At 34.6% G+C, this 15,000-nt stretch overlaps 4 protein-coding genes across 15 annotated transcripts in view; 3 read left to right on the forward strand and 1 right to left on the reverse strand.

The window, feature by feature from the left end:
* Positions 1 to 838, forward strand: part of LOC118451580 (EGFR adapter protein) — a 197,976-nt gene extending 197,138 nt beyond the window's left edge. For all 12 annotated transcript variants that reach the window (XM_085664632.1, XM_085664634.1, XM_035888288.2 and 9 more), the window contains one exon: positions 1 to 838. This exon is cut by the window's left edge and continues 1,821 nt beyond it. The gene's annotated coding sequence lies outside the window, so the exon portion shown is untranslated.
* LOC118451581 (DDB1- and CUL4-associated factor 13) overlaps positions 1 to 2,677 on the reverse strand; it is a 4,432-nt gene extending 1,755 nt beyond the window's left edge. The window contains exons 1-7 of the mRNA XM_035888296.2: positions 2,479 to 2,677; positions 1,990 to 2,387; positions 1,750 to 1,918; positions 1,511 to 1,658; positions 1,106 to 1,406; positions 833 to 996; positions 653 to 741 (exon numbers count right to left, since the gene is read on the reverse strand). Of these exons, the coding sequence (XP_035744189.1) occupies positions 654 to 741; positions 833 to 996; positions 1,106 to 1,406; positions 1,511 to 1,658; positions 1,750 to 1,918; positions 1,990 to 2,387; positions 2,479 to 2,548 (1,338 nt within the window). The 5' untranslated portion in view covers positions 2,549 to 2,677 and the 3' untranslated portion in view covers position 653. The remainder of the gene's footprint in view (positions 1 to 652; positions 742 to 832; positions 997 to 1,105; positions 1,407 to 1,510; positions 1,659 to 1,749; positions 1,919 to 1,989; positions 2,388 to 2,478) is intronic.
* A 2,181-nt stretch (positions 2,678 to 4,858) lies between these two features.
* On the forward strand, positions 4,859 to 8,913 carry LOC118439615 (endocuticle structural glycoprotein SgAbd-1-like). Its single transcript, XM_035861378.2, has 3 exons — positions 4,859 to 5,057; positions 5,904 to 6,040; positions 7,576 to 8,913. Exons 1-3 carry the CDS (start codon positions 5,046 to 5,048, stop codon positions 7,841 to 7,843), a joined length of 417 nt encoding a protein of 138 aa, XP_035717271.1. The 5' UTR covers positions 4,859 to 5,045; the 3' UTR covers positions 7,844 to 8,913.
* Positions 8,914 to 12,921: 4,008 nt separating this feature from the next.
* LOC118439689 (endocuticle structural glycoprotein SgAbd-2) lies at positions 12,922 to 14,285 on the forward strand. The gene is made up of 4 exons (XM_035861635.2): positions 12,922 to 13,076; positions 13,277 to 13,404; positions 13,656 to 13,809; positions 13,897 to 14,285. The coding sequence occupies exons 1-4, from the start codon at positions 13,065 to 13,067 to the stop codon at positions 14,113 to 14,115; spliced, it is 513 nt and encodes a 170-aa protein (XP_035717528.1). The 5' UTR covers positions 12,922 to 13,064; the 3' UTR covers positions 14,116 to 14,285.
* Positions 14,286 to 15,000: the final 715 nt, after the last annotated feature.

Genomic DNA, 15,000 nt, shown 5'->3' on the forward strand with positions numbered 1-15,000 from the left:
TATACATTATCGAAACTATGGTTGAATAAAAGCAAATAATCTCATTCGATTGCCTAGCACTTATAACTTGTTGATCTAATCGTTCGAACGAACAAACAATTCGAAATTATTAATTTAAGCGCAGAATTAATCTACTAACGAAGAGACCTGACACGCAAACGAGCGTAATATAACGATAATATTTTCCGTATTATTTGTTCATCGAAATTCTTTTTCATTTATAAATAAAAAAATAAGTTTCGACGAACGAAAATATATACGACCTACGTATCGCCAAATTGATCAACAACATTTAAATAATTGCAAAAGAATCGCACGAACGATCGACAAAAAAAATCATTAAACCGCTGTAAGCTACACTAAGCAAGACATTAATCGATGCTTGAGATTTGTAATGAATTTACGAATCATTATAGCAATGCGTTGTATAATTTCAATAAAATTATTTATTGCAATAAATAATGAATTAAAAGAAATATCTATCTCCTGGAAACAATAGAGATGATTATTTACTCTCTTTTAAGACAATTTGAGTATATATTTCTTATAACTTAACGCTATTGTCATTTATATATAAAAATGAAATCGAAAGTAAAATCATTTTTGTGTATGTATGTATATTTAAAAATCGTAGGACAAAATAATCATATACCTTATTCATCCTGACGTACAATATGCTTTTCCCTTTCCGATACGAATGGTACTGTTCCTTTCTTTGAATGAGCACGTCTATTAGCCTCCCTGTAATGCACGAAAAAAAAAAGATAAAATATCATCGCAATTATAATAAATAAATATAAATATTATCACTTTAAAATTCTCTAACACATACTTTCGTTTACTCTTTTCACGAATCGTTCGTATCTCAGCTTGGGCATTATAAATATGTTTTGGCACTTGTCTATGCTTAGCAATACGACGTACTTGTGGATGAGCCGCAAATTTTTCTTTCAATGCATTGCAATAATTCAAAGACGTTTTTTCCCTGGGTTTAAGCTATTGTTTAAAAATAAAAATTATACATATACTTTGATTTTGTAGAGAGAAAAAAAAAAAAAAAAGAAAAAAAAGAACAGATCATGACACACTATAAATCATTACATACCACACCCAATTTTTCTGAGGCTCTAGCTTTCCATACACGTAAATTCATTTCATCGCTACCACTAATTATATATTTATTGTCAAGAGACCAAGCCACGTTGGTTATCCTTTGCATTCGTTTCGTGTGATAAACCTCTCGAGAATGTCCTTTATTAACTTCGTAAATACGAATAGATTTGTCGTAACTACCAGAAACAAATTCTCTACCAGTTGGAGAATAATCAACGTCTATTACGGCACCTACATGATCCATGTGTACATTTACTGGTATCTTTAATGTACGTATATCGTAAGTATATAAGCTATAAAAAAAAAAAAAGAAAAAATTAGAACAAAATATCAGAATAACAATATAAGACATTTCAAATGTCTTCAACTATTTTTAAATATCACTCAAAATTCTCACTTATAATCCTCATTAGCACACGTAAAAGTGACAGCTTCCATTGGATTCCAAGAAAGTTTGTTAGTTTGTAATCTCATTATAATTTTTCTTAATGGACCTGTTTCTCTAGCGTCATATAAAATAATACTACGATCGCTAGAACAAGCAGCTAAAAAATAATTAATTAATATCATTGATTAATATCATTCGAATATATTCTTTGTAAATATAAATATATATATATATTGCTATCGCCTCACCTAACAAATTTGTTTCAACAGGATTATACTTAACATCATGCAAACTATCTACACCCCATTTGAAAGTACGTATCGGTTCATTCCTTGTCTCTTCCCAAAGTTGACAAGTATCTCCACAAGTTGCAAAAATTGGATCTCTTCGATGATGCGATATACCAATTAATTGAGTCTGTAATTAATTTTATTATTATAATAATTATAACAATAAATAATCAATTGAAATAAATTGTATTTGTTTACTTTGCTAATAATAGTATTAACAGGTTCTTCTTCTTCACCAAATGATGGCTTTTCAGCTTTCCATGTCTTTATGGTTTTATCATCGCCTATAGTTATGAAATGTTGTCCACTTGGAACAAATATAATACCACGAAGTATACCATCATGAGCTAAGAAAGATCTTTCCGATGTTCTATTAGATAGATTCCATATTTTTAATTCTCCATCGAAAGCACCACTAAGAAGAACCGACAAACGCATAGGATGTTTACAAACAGCTGATATACCATCTTTATGGCCTTCCAAATTACCAATGAATGGCTTTGCAAAAATTTTATCCAATTTTACCGCATTTAAAGCTCTTGTATATTCTCTTGCCGCTTCAAAAGGATGTAATGATGGATCATAATTCCTAGGAACTAAATATACAGGTATTCTTTTATTAATTTTTACCACGTGCTTTGTCTACAATATACTATTATAGAGGTTATGTTCACAAATTATACGTACGTTTATGAATATCACGCTTGGTTTCACGTAAATATTCGTCCGGATTTCTTGTTAAAATCTTCACCTTCATTATTAATAACAGAATTTATCACATAAATAATATGTTATAATTATTGATATTAGATGAAAATCTTACACATTGGCATCTGTACAGCAGAAGTGAACAGAGAGAGTCAACGCTTCTGACAGTTATGAAACGAATTAAATATTTATTGTTGAAACAGTCGATAAACGCTGTGTATACCATTCACCGGAAGCGTATGTGACTACAGCGACATGTATGGACAAAATATGAACTACAAAACCCAAGCGGAAAATCTTATTCCCATCATGTGTTTATCGTATCGATGTATCTCAGTTTCTATATTACTGGCTGTTGGTAAAATAAACATTTTTTGTATTATCGATTGTCGATAATGTATATTTCTTGTTTACCGACTGATTTTTAAATCTTTTCTTATCTGAATGCTTTCTAATATATTATACATTATTTACAAAATTTTAATATTTCTAGTTTACAAGATATGAAAGATAATTCTTTTAATTTTTTACAATATCTCAAAAACTTATATCCATGGACATGAACAACTGAAAGTGTATTTCTTTATTTTTACCATTGAATTATCTGTCCGAAGTTAATTAAAATGACCGAAAGAGTTAATGTAGCTTCTCCATTTGAATATCATGAAGCACATTCCTTTGCATTTGGGATGCTTCAAAAAATCTGAATATCAATTTACGCACTCAATTAAACAGGCAATTAATAGTTTCACAGAAACAAAACAGTTACCATTTATGATACGTATTAAGCAATTTGTGAATAAAATATCAGTAATGTAGTCATAAGCTTTTTCCCTTTTGCCATAGATTTCGAGAAGCGTCACTAAAAAAACTTTTTAATTTAAACTTCTCGGTATTTATCCTGTAATAATGGATCTTAGTTTATCAGTCGTATCGTTCAGTAGTAGTAGATCTTTGTTTTATCGATCGGGTAACTCTATCTCTGTAGTTCTAGACTTATAGTTCTAACTCTATAGTACTAGATTTAATATGTAACTAGTACATTGTATATTCGAATAGTCTATAAATATAATAATGATTATGTAAAATATATAATTAGAATTATCATTAAATTTATCGGAAATACAAGTTTTGTCAATGGTAAACGTTTACGGGAAAAAAAATGAAATATTTTTAGTTCAGTGAAAATATAAAATGACATTTTCAATGGGCTGCATAAAATTTGGAAAAACTGATTGTCACATTCACGTGAAAAAGTTGAACAATACTTGTCATTAATATAAAGGACAAAATGAATGCGAAATGTTATAAGGTTAATCGTTCGGCAAGTTGTAACAGTGAAAGGAATACGCCCTAAGATGATCCATAGTAAATTCAACGATCTGTATCTTATGTCGAGGTCATCTTCCTCGATATGTTACAAGACACGTATGAGATAATGATCGATTTGATGAGATGCGAACTCGTCACATCCAAAATCAAGTCTCTCACATATTTATCGTGAGTGTTGTTAAACATATTCGATTACATGCACTTAATTAGACGAATATACAAAAGAAAAACAGATAGGCATCGACATTATATGATCAATAATTATATATCAATTAAACTTTTTTATTTTCTATTTTTCTTTTTTTTTCTCGACATAAGAAACTTGACTAATAATTAAGATGTTTTACATATATGAACATAACATAAAAAAAAAAATAAAATAAAATAAAATAAACGTTTATATTTAAACGAAGAGATATTCGGTATAGTTTATATTATGAAATTATTTGAAAAGTATACGGGAATAACATTAAGAGAATAATTTACCAATCAATAATCTTACGAGATAGCAAAATTCTTTCATACCATCGACGTGTCCTTATCTTTTATACAAATGTACGCGTAATATACTTATGTACGTACATATATATGTATAAGTAATACGTACATGGATATATATATATATATATATACACATTTATAGATAGATAGATAGATAAATAGAAAGAGAAATGAGAATAAAGTAGTCGTCGCGAAAAATTCTGAGCATACAAAGAACGGAGTTCGAGTATAAGTAATAATTATTATCGTATCGGGCACGAAAGGTCAGGTTAAGTCAGGCGAATCTTCTTCTCGAATTCGCAGGAGGGGCGAGTACAACCCACGGAATAGCTCGAGTAAGAAAAGGAAGGGGTGGGAGGGAGGGAATGTGCCATCTTTTAAATGCAACCGACTGCTTCGAATTACACGAACGCTTCGAAGATTAATTCTCCCCTTCAACCTCTCGTTAACCATCGTTGTCGTTGTGGCGGGGCGGATGGTAGTCCAGAAGGAGAATGCGACGGCGACTATAAAACCTCATCATGACCAACCTGGCCACTGTAAGCTTCGGCAGTGCCTAGAATCACTGTGTGTGTCATATAATCCTTTTCTTCATCGTTTCGGTGAACGTGAAATTGAGTATTTTGCTTCTATCTAATTTAACCAATTTATCATTTTAAACAACATTTTGATCTCGCGTATTCGGTTAATTCTTACGGATCTACGAAGACACTATGAAGATCCTTGTGAGTGAAATGAGATTATCATCTGCTTTGGCTTTTATCAATGCAATTTTTTTGTTTTATATTAATTAAGCTTTTATTAAAAAGGATTTAATGGACGTTGTTGTAAGCTCGTTGTTAAACTGTTAATTTCAATCGATTTACTTTATTTCATAACTCTCTTAATAAAAGATCAACGTGAGAGAACATTGATATCGGTATAGTAATTAATAATAACAATGCTAATTTTTAAGGTTTGGTAGATCGTTAAAACATTATTTAAAGCTATCGTTTAAAGCCATAAGACGTGCGGCTAATTGGCATATCAAAAGGACTCGCCGTAGCGGCACGTGCCGCGCGCATACTCATTTGCAGTATGACCGCGAGTGAAGAAACCGCGGGTGAGGCGTAGTTCTTGGTTATGCTTATTATTATTCATAAACGCGCTGAGTCTCCATAGAGATCGAAACTTTTCAACGTTCCAAACGTCCCACATGTGTCCTGCTTTTCTCTAGGAACATCCTTTTGATCGTGACTAACGCGCGGATTATTCACGCTTGTCCTGCGTTTTATTCGAAGAAATTAATTGAATGAATCCTATAGATACGTCCAAGATGACATTATAATTGAATTTTAAAAAAGAAAAATATCGCAAATATATCAGAATTTGAAACTGGAATCTTTTGCAATATAAATATATATATATATATATATATATATATATATATATATATATATTTTAAGAAGCTTAAATTATTTATTAAATTTATTTTTTGTAATATGTCGCACATTTTTATTATCACGATGACAATTTCAGAATTTTCTATTTAACAAACTTTTGAAATCTTTTTTTATTTCGAACGTTTATAGGTGCTGTTACTCGGTCTAACGGTGGTATCGTATGCACAATACAACAGATATCCATACAACCCCGAGTACTACGGCAAACATATCGCCATATTGCGACAATCGAAAGACACAGCACCAGATGGATCTTATTCCTACAGGTGAGACCGTCCTTCCATCGATAAACGGCACTGAGGTGTTCGTCCGTTTGTTTCGTTTCCTCGAGAGCGATCTCGACACGGTCGAAGGATCTCGGTTGCTCTTTCCTTTAGAAATTACGTATATACCTACATATACCCGACATAATTCGCACATATTATAGCTCCTCGTCACGCGTCGAAGATGTAATCGTGCTCGTTAGCACGTTCGCCTCCATTTTTATTTCCGATCATGCCACGATTTTCGGCTCCGATGAGCACGACGAATGAATGGCCTTCGAAACAATGAGAACGATTGGACTACGAAATTTTGAGTACAAAAAAGAACACTAAACGTTTCTCTGTCTGTCTCTCTCTCTTTCTCCATCTTTCTATTTCCAAACTCTTCAACATCATTATATATACACCTAACCAGATTTATTTCATGATAGATAACTGATTGAACTCTTCATCATGAAGGAATCCTAGTAAAACACAAGAAGCAACATCGTGATACAGCCACCGAATCGTTGTATATACACACGCTCGAGAAAGATAGCTAATTGACTTCGATGTTAATCGTCCATGTTAATCGCTTGCGCAGTTCGCAATAACGGATTGCGCAATTGAACAATTACAATCGACCTACCTACCTACGTATCTGCCTACCTATCTATCTACCTACCTACCTGTCCACCTTCCGTCCCATCCTCGGGCACACTGGCTGTCTGTGTGTCTTCGTAAGATCGTACCTAACTCTTCTCAGCCCCTCCCATAACACCTGCGTTGTGTGACGCCTCACAGATTTACCCGACACCTCTCTTTTTGCTCCTGAAACTCGACAATTCTCTTTCTCCTTTTATCATTAACTTTCTATCTTCGTCCTTCTTAAGCCCTACATTTCTTTTCACAATTGTTTCCCTTTCATCTTTCTTTTCCACAAGGTCGACTCAATTTTCTTTTTTTTTTTCTTTCTTTTCTTTTTTTTTTTTCTTTTTTACGTATAAAAATCATCGGAAGAATCCGAATCTATTCTTCTAATAAAATTATCATCGACATCCGGAAGAAACCTATTTCCTCCGTTTTACATAATCACGTCTATTTTTCTTTAGATTTGTATCATCGTATATATGACATATCGTCAATATAATAGTTCCGTTTCTAAGAAATTCTTATTATGATATTTCCAGTAATTATCGTCTTTCTTGGTAATAGAATTCTGCTTGTTCTTTTTTTATTTTTTTTTCTTTTTTTTTTTTTTTTTTTATAATTAATAGAATATACATATTCTCAAAGCTGAACAATTCTTAACATCCTGTTCATACCTATATACATACGTATATTCAAAGACGAGCATCTTGATTCTTAATTTAAATAGACATTGGCAAGTAGATGGATCTAAAAGGTATGAATAATTTAATAATCCAAAGCAGTCATCTGGAAAGACCTCGGTTTCAAATTCCTAGACGTAACTTGGGAACTCAACTTTTTTTTACCCACAATCTTACACATACCTATAAAACAAAAGATTCTTGATCTAAATTGAAAATATTTATCAGTTACGACACCGAAAATGGGATCTCGGTAGCGGAACAAGGACGTCCAAAGAACATTGGTCCAGGTCAAATCGAGGAGGTCAGAGGTCAATATAGTTACACGGCACCAGATGGTACACCGATATTAGTCACTTACATCGCAGACGAAAACGGCTTCCAAGCGAGCGGTGCTCACCTACCTACACCACCGCCCATTCCACCTGCCATCCAACGAGCCCTCAGCTACAACGCGGCTCATCCCGAGGAGGAGGAGCCTTACAGAAGATATTAGACACGACTCTATTTTTTTCGATCTCTCTTTTATCTTTTTCTTTCTCTCTTTATCTCTGTCTGTCTCTCTCTCTCCCTCTCTCTCTCTCTCTCTTTCTCTTTCTCTTTCTCTTTCTCTTTCTCTTTCTCTTTCTCTTTCTCTTTCTCTTTCTCTTTCTCTCTTCTTTCATTATATTATTCTTATCGTATTTTACGAGTATCACGAGTATCAGAACGATTCGTTCGTGATCGACAACGAAGATGATCGTCTAATTCTTTTTCTTCTTCTTCTTCTTCTTCTTCTTCTTTGTGGATATATCATTTTTCAAATCAGCTAGCTTGCCAAGACATATAACTATAAAAGCCAGAAGGAACTGCCCATAACATCTGAAACATGTAGCTATCCTTTTTATTCAATCCTCCACATTGATAGATAAAGATGAACATTAAAGAAATTGAGCGAGGAGGATCGAAGAGGTTCGCCTTTATTTAAAGTTTTAAATTATGCTCTTTATTGCTCTTCTCTCTCTCTCTCTCTCTCTCTCTCTTCTTCTTCTTCTCTTTTCTTTCTTTCCTTCTTATACTCTCTATTTTTATGTACGTAGTATGTCTACTTACTCGTCAGTTTGTTTCGTGTGAAAAGTCAAGTGGGAAATCTCGGTTAGAGGCAAAGTCACATCGAGAAGTATTTAGATAATGATCTGATGGAATCAAAGATTTCTTTAGAAAGATAAAGGACAATGTTATCGTAACGTCAAATCGTGATGTTAAAAAGAAAGGAAATTGTCTTTAAGTGATCGGTCTGGCGTGAAAAAGTTTAATGTAATTTTCTTCAATGAAATAATCAATGCTGACGAAATCCAAATAGCGAGAAAATAAGAGAGAAAAAGATAGAGAGAGAAAGAGAGAGAAAGAGTTTGCCGGATACGATACGAAGAGGAGATCACTCACGATTAGAGAAGAGCTGCTTCAGATTTATCTAGACGATAAAACGTCGAATTAACGTGCGCTATTATTGTTCTTTTAATAGAATGTAACCGCTTGTGTCTTTAAACGAAGGTAAATACATGCAATCGATTTGAAACTGAACTCTATCTTCTATACCTATCACTTACAGCTAAGAACTCAAGTTTGACCGATTAATAAACGAGCAATCTGCTGGTAGCTGTCTCATCCAGCTATCAATTAAATCGTTGTTATTACGGAGGCGTTAAATTTTAGGAAACCAACTCGAAATGCCATTCGTGTGTTAATGTTAATGGTAATCGTAATATCACGTTTAAAGGTGAGTCAGTGAAAGCAAATCATCGGCCTCTTCTTTGCATTGCACAACGACCAACCAACCAACCAACCAACCAACCGACCGACCGACCAACCGAATGGTCGACCATATACATAGATACGAATGGACGACTCTGGCTCATCCTAGGATTTAACATTTTCACCGTGAACAGCTTGGAACTTCGTTTCTGGCACCTCTTAAGAGGCATTCACGAAAGCCGTGAAAGTTTGAAAGTACCATCGAGATATTTCTACTACAGGTTTTGCGATTCTATTTTGTCGATGCTAATCTTTATCTCAACAATGCGATTAAATCTTTAACCTTGAATATTTTAACATTTCTTGATTAAAATCAAAGTGTGAATGGAAAAATTAATTAACATTAATTAAGATTTTGATTGAAGAGGTATTTAATTATAATAGACATTCGTGAGACTCCATATCGATTGATAATTTATCTATTAAAGGAATGAAAGAAATGAATTATTATAGATATTAACAAGTTAAGAAAAAAAAAATAAATAAATAAATAAAAGAAAGAAACATTCATTCTTATTGTTAATTTTATATATTTTTATAAATGTCATATAAATAACATAGATCTTATATATTCAAAGATAAATGAAATCGTGAAAGGAATTAGCAAGAGGGAAAAATGTGCATAAAGGAATTAGCAAGACTGATGTAAGGGGTGGTACATACGTGCATACCACGAGTCAGTCTCTCACGAAAACGTATGCTGACTGACCGGGGATGTCAAACCGCGCCTTTGACATTGGGGTCAGGATGTCACGTAGTGCTTTCCATTCTGTGACACAATGGAAAAGGAAGCAGAAGGAGCTGTCAGCTCGATGGTATTGTTAGAACGGCCGATAGACGAAATCGATATTTTGCATACAATCGTGAAGCGTTTTGATCTTTGCGCACGAGGGATATATCGGTCAAGGAGATCGATGGACACCTGGGCGAGCCGTATCCTGTCACGAAAATTACGATAAGTTGACCGATCGCAACGCCTTTTCGTGATTTTAATACTTCTTTGTCTGTTTCTTTTTTCGTTCTTTTTTTATTTATTTATTTTTTTTTCTTTTTTTTTTTTTTTTATTTACATTAATTGTTGCGAAAATGATGGATGCTGAAGATACGATCGTGTCAGTTTTATCTGAAATTAATAAAACAAGAATGAAGTTAAATAAATTCAAGAAAAAAAACTTATGAAAGATGGTAGATAGATCGATAGATTAATATCTATTGATTTACGACAAATTGGCGGGGTAATGAAGGAGTTAAGTAGAATTATCCATCGATTAATCATTTAGATGCACAATATGTCGATACAGGTGACCTTTCGAAGCTCCAATTATCACGATGTTCAAATCCTGGCACGTAGAACCAAAGAGAAGAGTCGAGGTATTGCTGACAGCTTGGCTCACTGGGCGTGGATCTTCTAAGATGAATTCCTTTCGCTTTCGTCACGGACCGGAAAGAAAAGAAGGGCAGAGCACAAAGAGAGGAGTCGGCCAGAAATGCCATAACGATTGCACAATAACTTTTAACGATTTATTCGCCGAGTTACGGGAACGAGGCAGCGTGGAATAGCGATGATCCTTTGCGATGATGATGATGATAATGATAATGATGATGCTGATGATGATCGGTCATAGAAATCGTTACTTTTACATTAGGTGGAAAGTCAACTGCCGGGTCACGAGTTGTTTAGTTTCGATAGAACACTTAGAAGTAATAAAGAGTAGGATCAGAGATAAAGCAGTGAGAGAGAGAGAGAGAGAGAGAGAGAGAGAGAGAGAGAGAAAGGAAGGATAGACGATCACTTTAACTTCGTGGACAATGAGTAGAATAAAGAGAGGAAGTAGCAAGATCATTGAGCGTCGGCAATGATCTTGAATCTTGCCAATGGTTATCCAAGAAATTACATCGCGTTCTATCAAGCTCGTAAAACTTATCGCCAGAAATTCGATAACTACGTATCTACATACTTTCACGAGAGTTCCAGGAGTATCCTTGATTTATAGATGCACCATTTTATACCCGAGTAGTACCGTGAGAATATCGAGACACTCGTCCCACATACTCGTTTCATCTGGAATTCAGTATATTTACGTGAATCACCTTTAGACGTTTCGCGTAATGTTTGCAATGATCAAGAAGATACTTTGAAATATGCGTGTTCAAATTAATGACCGATTTATATCTTACTTATGAGATGTTCTTAACTGAGATATCGAAAATCTTTCAACTCCGAAGTCTCTTTGTCGGGATCAGCAAGGATCTCTCCTCGGGCTTTTGTCTCATCTACGATGGTTCTAGATCTCGCAGAATGCTCTCAGAGTCTCGAGAATTATCTGAACCGAGTCTGACCTTTCTAGTTTTATTAACCACATTGACTTAGGTATGCCCCGTCATCTCTCTGAGCTTTCGAACTCACCAAGACGCGGATAGAAGGCATACCTTCGGGGGCCTCCCAGGCGAGCATCCTACTCGAGAATTATGCAAACCGATCCGCGCCTAGTCGTTCAATGCCCAACTTAAATTGCCTTACGTACCGCCTTCTTCTTTGGTTTCCTTCCATCGATTGAATCCGTCAATCCCTCTTCTCGTTCCTATCCAAATTGGGACGATTCACGATGAAATCGAATGATCGATTTCATAACTTTTCATATCTCATTAAAATAATAAGCGCAAAATATTTCTTATAGAATCGTAATGATCTATGGAGACGTAATATTGTTGAATAAACATGAATACTTTGAAAAAAATGTTCGATAAAATGATAAACGATAAAAGACAATGTTGTCGAAAATTTTGATATAATTAAAATCATTTGTTAAATATTTATTTACATCAATTAGAAATTAAAACAGTTGACTTTATTAAGCATTGTAACATGATATTTGTACCCATTTTATTTTCGCATATTCTCTCATCATTTTCAGAGACTTTCTTCCTTATACTACTAAGTGTTTCGCAAGCTCAATTATTAATGCTCGATCGGAACCTCGATATATACAAGAAGAACGTCGTCGAGTTGTTTTAATTTTATCGTAGTTATGCAAAAATCTCTCAGAGTAAAGTTAGTTTCATCGAATTCATACATAATCATATTACCATAGGTAAAGGAGTATAACTAACTCGCGATAATCGTATTTTAACTTGACTATGCTCGCAGATCGTACGATCTACCTTTAAGCCGAGACGTCAGAGATATTACGACTTGCAGACGATCATACAGCGGTCCTGTACAGATGCAGGTAGATATGAGAGTTTGTGATGCTCTCTGGGAGTGGTCTCACCTAAGAACAATGCGTTTACGCCTTTGGATGGCGAAAAACAGAGAACGAATTATGAATATATCAGGAATGAAATCATCGTTGGTAATTGTAGACCTTCGTGGATGGTTTTATAAGTTGACAAGACGTCATAATTTTACTATTATTATTAAATAGTTTAACTTTCATTTATATGTTTCAAATTTTGTTTCAACTCTTTGTCTTTTTGATTACTTTTTTCCTTTTTCCATTTTAAAATAGTCAATATACACGTAGTAGTATATTGTTCATTTATATTTTTTATAAAAGCAGCTACGCATTCTCTTCCTAGATATAATCGTATTAACTCGTTATCATATTACATGATAACATTGATTTTGTTTTAAATGATAAAGATACGTTAATGCTTTGAAAACATATGTACGTATAAGTGACTCCGGGATCCGTGTGACCTCGAACGTGGGGTTGAGGTGGGGCGGTGATGCGAGGGCGCTTAGAACAACTTGCGTGCTTGAGAGGAGAGGAGAATGGACACCGATGTGGTCTAGAGGAGCAGAGAGAAGGGAAGATCTTGAGCGTCTTCATACATATAAATGCCAGCGGTATTCGTAGTTTGTGCCACAGATTCGATACTCTTCAAATCGGCATCACGATCCTTGGAGAATCATCATCGTCATGCAGTACACAGTGAGTGTCTTCAAACTGACATGTTCTTTTTCTTTCACTTTCTCTTTCTGTCTTTGTCTGTCTGTCTATCTGTTTGTCTCTCTCTCTCTCTCTCTCTCTCTCTCGAAGAATGTGTACATGTTCATAGAATCTTCGACATACTATAATTACGATCATTTACCTTCGATCTAACTCTAACTTTATATCTTTCGTGATTGCAGATACTGATCCTTGCTCTTGTTGGCTCTGCCTTGGGGCAATACGGAGGATTCAGAGGTTTCAATCAAAATCTCTTTCCACAAACACCAAAGCCTAGTTATCAACAGCCGCAGTATCAACCGGAATACAAGTAAGTAATAGTTTTGATTTTTGTCATAATATTATAACTTTTATTTTCATCGAGTGATATTTTCGATATATAAACTAACTTTCGATGTATAATATAACTATGTAACATCAGGATTCTCTATACTGAATATTTATTAAAATCAAATTATCAAACATTTCTCGTAGTCGAATGAGATCTCGAATATCGAATGAAGTCTTGTAAAATCGAATGAAATAAATAAAAGTAAAGATCATTTATTTCTTTCTTTCCAGCCCATACAGTGGTCGGTTTATAGCGATTCGTAGTCAGCAACGTGATTCCTTCCCGGACGGCTCGTACAACTGGAGCTACGAGACAGAAAATGGAATTTCAGCATCGGAAACAGGTCGTCCTAAGCCTGGTGGTGCACCTGGACAGCAAGCCGAGGTAATTTCGAATACATTTTTCAAGATAAGAGATATCTTATTGGATTTTGACCTTGATCGAGAATATATCCTTGACGTATAATCGTAGGCGGTACAGGGTAGATTCTCATACACGGCACCCGATGGTACACCTATTCAATTGGACTATGTGGCAGATGAAAATGGCTTCCATCCTCAGGGTGCACATTTACCAACGCCACCCCCAATTCCAGAGGCCATAAGACGTGCGCTAGCAGCCAATCCATCTGGACTAGACGATTCAAAATACGGACCGGCTTATAATCAAATACCATATAGAAGATATTAAAATCTTATTGGGTGTCGGGGGCGACGCCATTGCAACTTCCTCGGTGTCAAGGACACCGCGCGATAGTTCGAACGACGTTCTTGCCTTTGGTTTCTTCCTTTTCTGCTCAGCTTTCCTATATGGATGCAAGACCTCGTGTACGAACCTTCGAGAAAGAGAAAGAGAATAAGTGAATGCGAGAGAGAGAGAGAGAGAGAGAGAGAGAGAGAGAGGGAGAGAGAAAGAGAAAGAGGAAAAATGCATAGGTTCGCGCACCAAAGCGTCATCGTTATATCTAACATTTCTTTTTTTTTTATTTTGCGGCAGGAAGGATGGTGATATGACATTTGCCTAATCTATAACAAAAATTTCGTAATAAATCAATAAAACTTTTAATAACTTTGACATATTATTTCACGTCGATATATATATAATAAGGGAAAGTAAACCAGTATTAATAGAAGAGAAAAAAAAAATAATGGACGACGATCTATCGTATCGTTCAAAGGATTACAAAACGATATATCTTCTCCTTTACTTAAGTTAAATCTATGATCCACTAGCAAAACTCGTTTTCCATTACATATCTTGCATGATCTTATATAATCTTTAATTATTCTCAAAGATATGTGTCGTTGATCGATCGAACAGTTTGGTTGGTCGGTAATCGTAGAGTGTCTTTTTTATCACCGTCGCCGTTGAACCTTGAAAGCTACGAGAGGGCGCTGGATTCATCGATTCTTTACAAAAAAAAAAAAAAAAAAAAAAATATGTAACAACAACTCGTTACCATTTTCAATTACGCATAAAAGATTTGCGAATTCGCTTGCCACAGCTTGAATTCCTTTAAAAAAAAAAGCACTATTTCATTATTAAGTCATTGAACGTAATTCACGATAACGTTTG

The sequence above is a fragment of the Vespa mandarinia genome, chromosome 2 (assembly GCF_050613455.1).
Source record: "Vespa mandarinia isolate Hongniang chromosome 2, ASM5061345v1, whole genome shotgun sequence".
NCBI classification, from domain to species: domain Eukaryota; kingdom Metazoa; phylum Arthropoda; class Insecta; order Hymenoptera; family Vespidae; genus Vespa; species Vespa mandarinia.